The sequence below is a fragment of the Formica exsecta genome, unplaced genomic scaffold, assembly GCF_003651465.1.
Source record: "Formica exsecta isolate Colony F162 unplaced genomic scaffold, ASM365146v1 scaffold114, whole genome shotgun sequence".
Classification (NCBI taxonomy): domain Eukaryota; kingdom Metazoa; phylum Arthropoda; class Insecta; order Hymenoptera; family Formicidae; genus Formica; species Formica exsecta.
In genome coordinates, this window is record NW_021848479.1 from 124,346 (window position 1) to 125,765 (window position 1,420).

Consider the following 1,420-nt stretch of genomic DNA (forward strand, 5'->3'; position numbering starts at 1 on the left):
GTGGACTCGGCTGTGCGGAAAGGGTGGCTCGGAGATTCGTTCAGTTGTAATGTTGATTGTGATGTTAATTCACTTGACACTGAATATCACTTATCACCAATGATATTCTAAGTCTTTTGATTGTATGGGAAACCGCACTCTGCACTCGCACAACTGTAAGAGGCGCGAAGAAAGAAAAAGGAACCGTGGAGATTAAGAATTGAGTATTTACTGCATCGGAAACTGAAGACAAAAATTGAAAGTTGATTGAAAGTTAAAAGCAGACTCGGTAGAAGGCTTCGGATCGAGAGGCGAAGACGAACTAATTTTTCTGAGGGAGGATTTCGCGTACATCGAATCTTGGCGTCTCTTCGCGTACCCTCTCCATTAGGCAAGCAATATTCTTTTTTAACGAATCAATCTTTAAAATGGTGCCCCTCTCATGAGTTGAGGGCGCCTCCCTTCCAAAAGAAGGTCCAAGAGGTTGCGCCTATTGGTGTAGGCTTTTGTTATTAAAAATTAAGTCTCGTCCACTGGAGAGTCCGCCATGATCGGCCAAGTTGACAGTTTTATTATTCACTTGAGTTTTATCTCAAGCAGATACCGCGCAAGGGTGATCTAGCAGGCGAGCACGTGGTGTCGAATGTCGCGAGTTTCAGTCGCGGATCATAGTTACATTTATAAGATATCACTCTAGTTCTTAGAGGGGCCTTTATTCGAGACTCTTCCTATAACGCGTTTTCACTAGAGGACTTCCAAAAAAAAATATTATTTGATCTATTTATTTGTCTCTTGCATGTGCACTGTTTAAATTTCGAGCCTTCTCATGTTTCGAGTATCTTTTAGTTGCTGTTTAAAATTCTTGGTCTTCTAGGGGACCTTTGTTCGAATATTTATCACGCATGGTTTAGGGAAAAGACCATAAAACTATCAGTCTCTAATGATATCTCGTCGGTGTTTTCGATAATAAAACAATAACTGGATGAAATAAAATAACCGTATGAATTAAATAATTTGTGTAATTATCTTTGATGCAATCAAACGGCCGGTAATGTCAACATTCTTCAATTATCTCCGGGCCCACCGGGGCCACTTGATGGTCACAAAAATTTACCCAAGGCTGACAATCTTTAATAGTATCTCGTCGATGGTAATTAGCATTACGAAAGGCCTCAGTACAGTTAATGATGTAGGATGGACCTCGTTTCGCACAGAAAGTTCGATTTTTAAAACAGATGAAATTTAATAAAGGAACATTTAATTCGATTTACGAAATCTTATTAATAAAATACATTTTCTTAAATTCTAATGTGTAATTGTGTTCGTGTGCGTGAATGTAGGTAAAAGAAAATTATGTTCTCGCGGGTGTTACAATGAATACGGAGGACATCAACCGGAATTAAACGGAGAAACTAAAATTTAAATTGCGGTTGAAAATTTA

At 38.7% G+C, this 1,420-nt stretch overlaps 1 protein-coding gene across 1 annotated transcript in view; it reads right to left on the reverse strand.

Moving 5' to 3' along the window:
* The window catches only part of LOC115237317 (proto-oncogene tyrosine-protein kinase ROS-like), a 16,838-nt gene extending 15,698 nt beyond the window's left edge, over positions 1–1,140 (reverse strand). Inside the window, exon 1 of the mRNA XM_029810295.1 lies at positions 1,094–1,140. Within this exon, the coding sequence (XP_029666155.1) occupies positions 1,094–1,140 (47 nt within the window). The remainder of the gene's footprint in view (positions 1–1,093) is intronic.
* Positions 1,141–1,420: the final 280 nt, after the last annotated feature.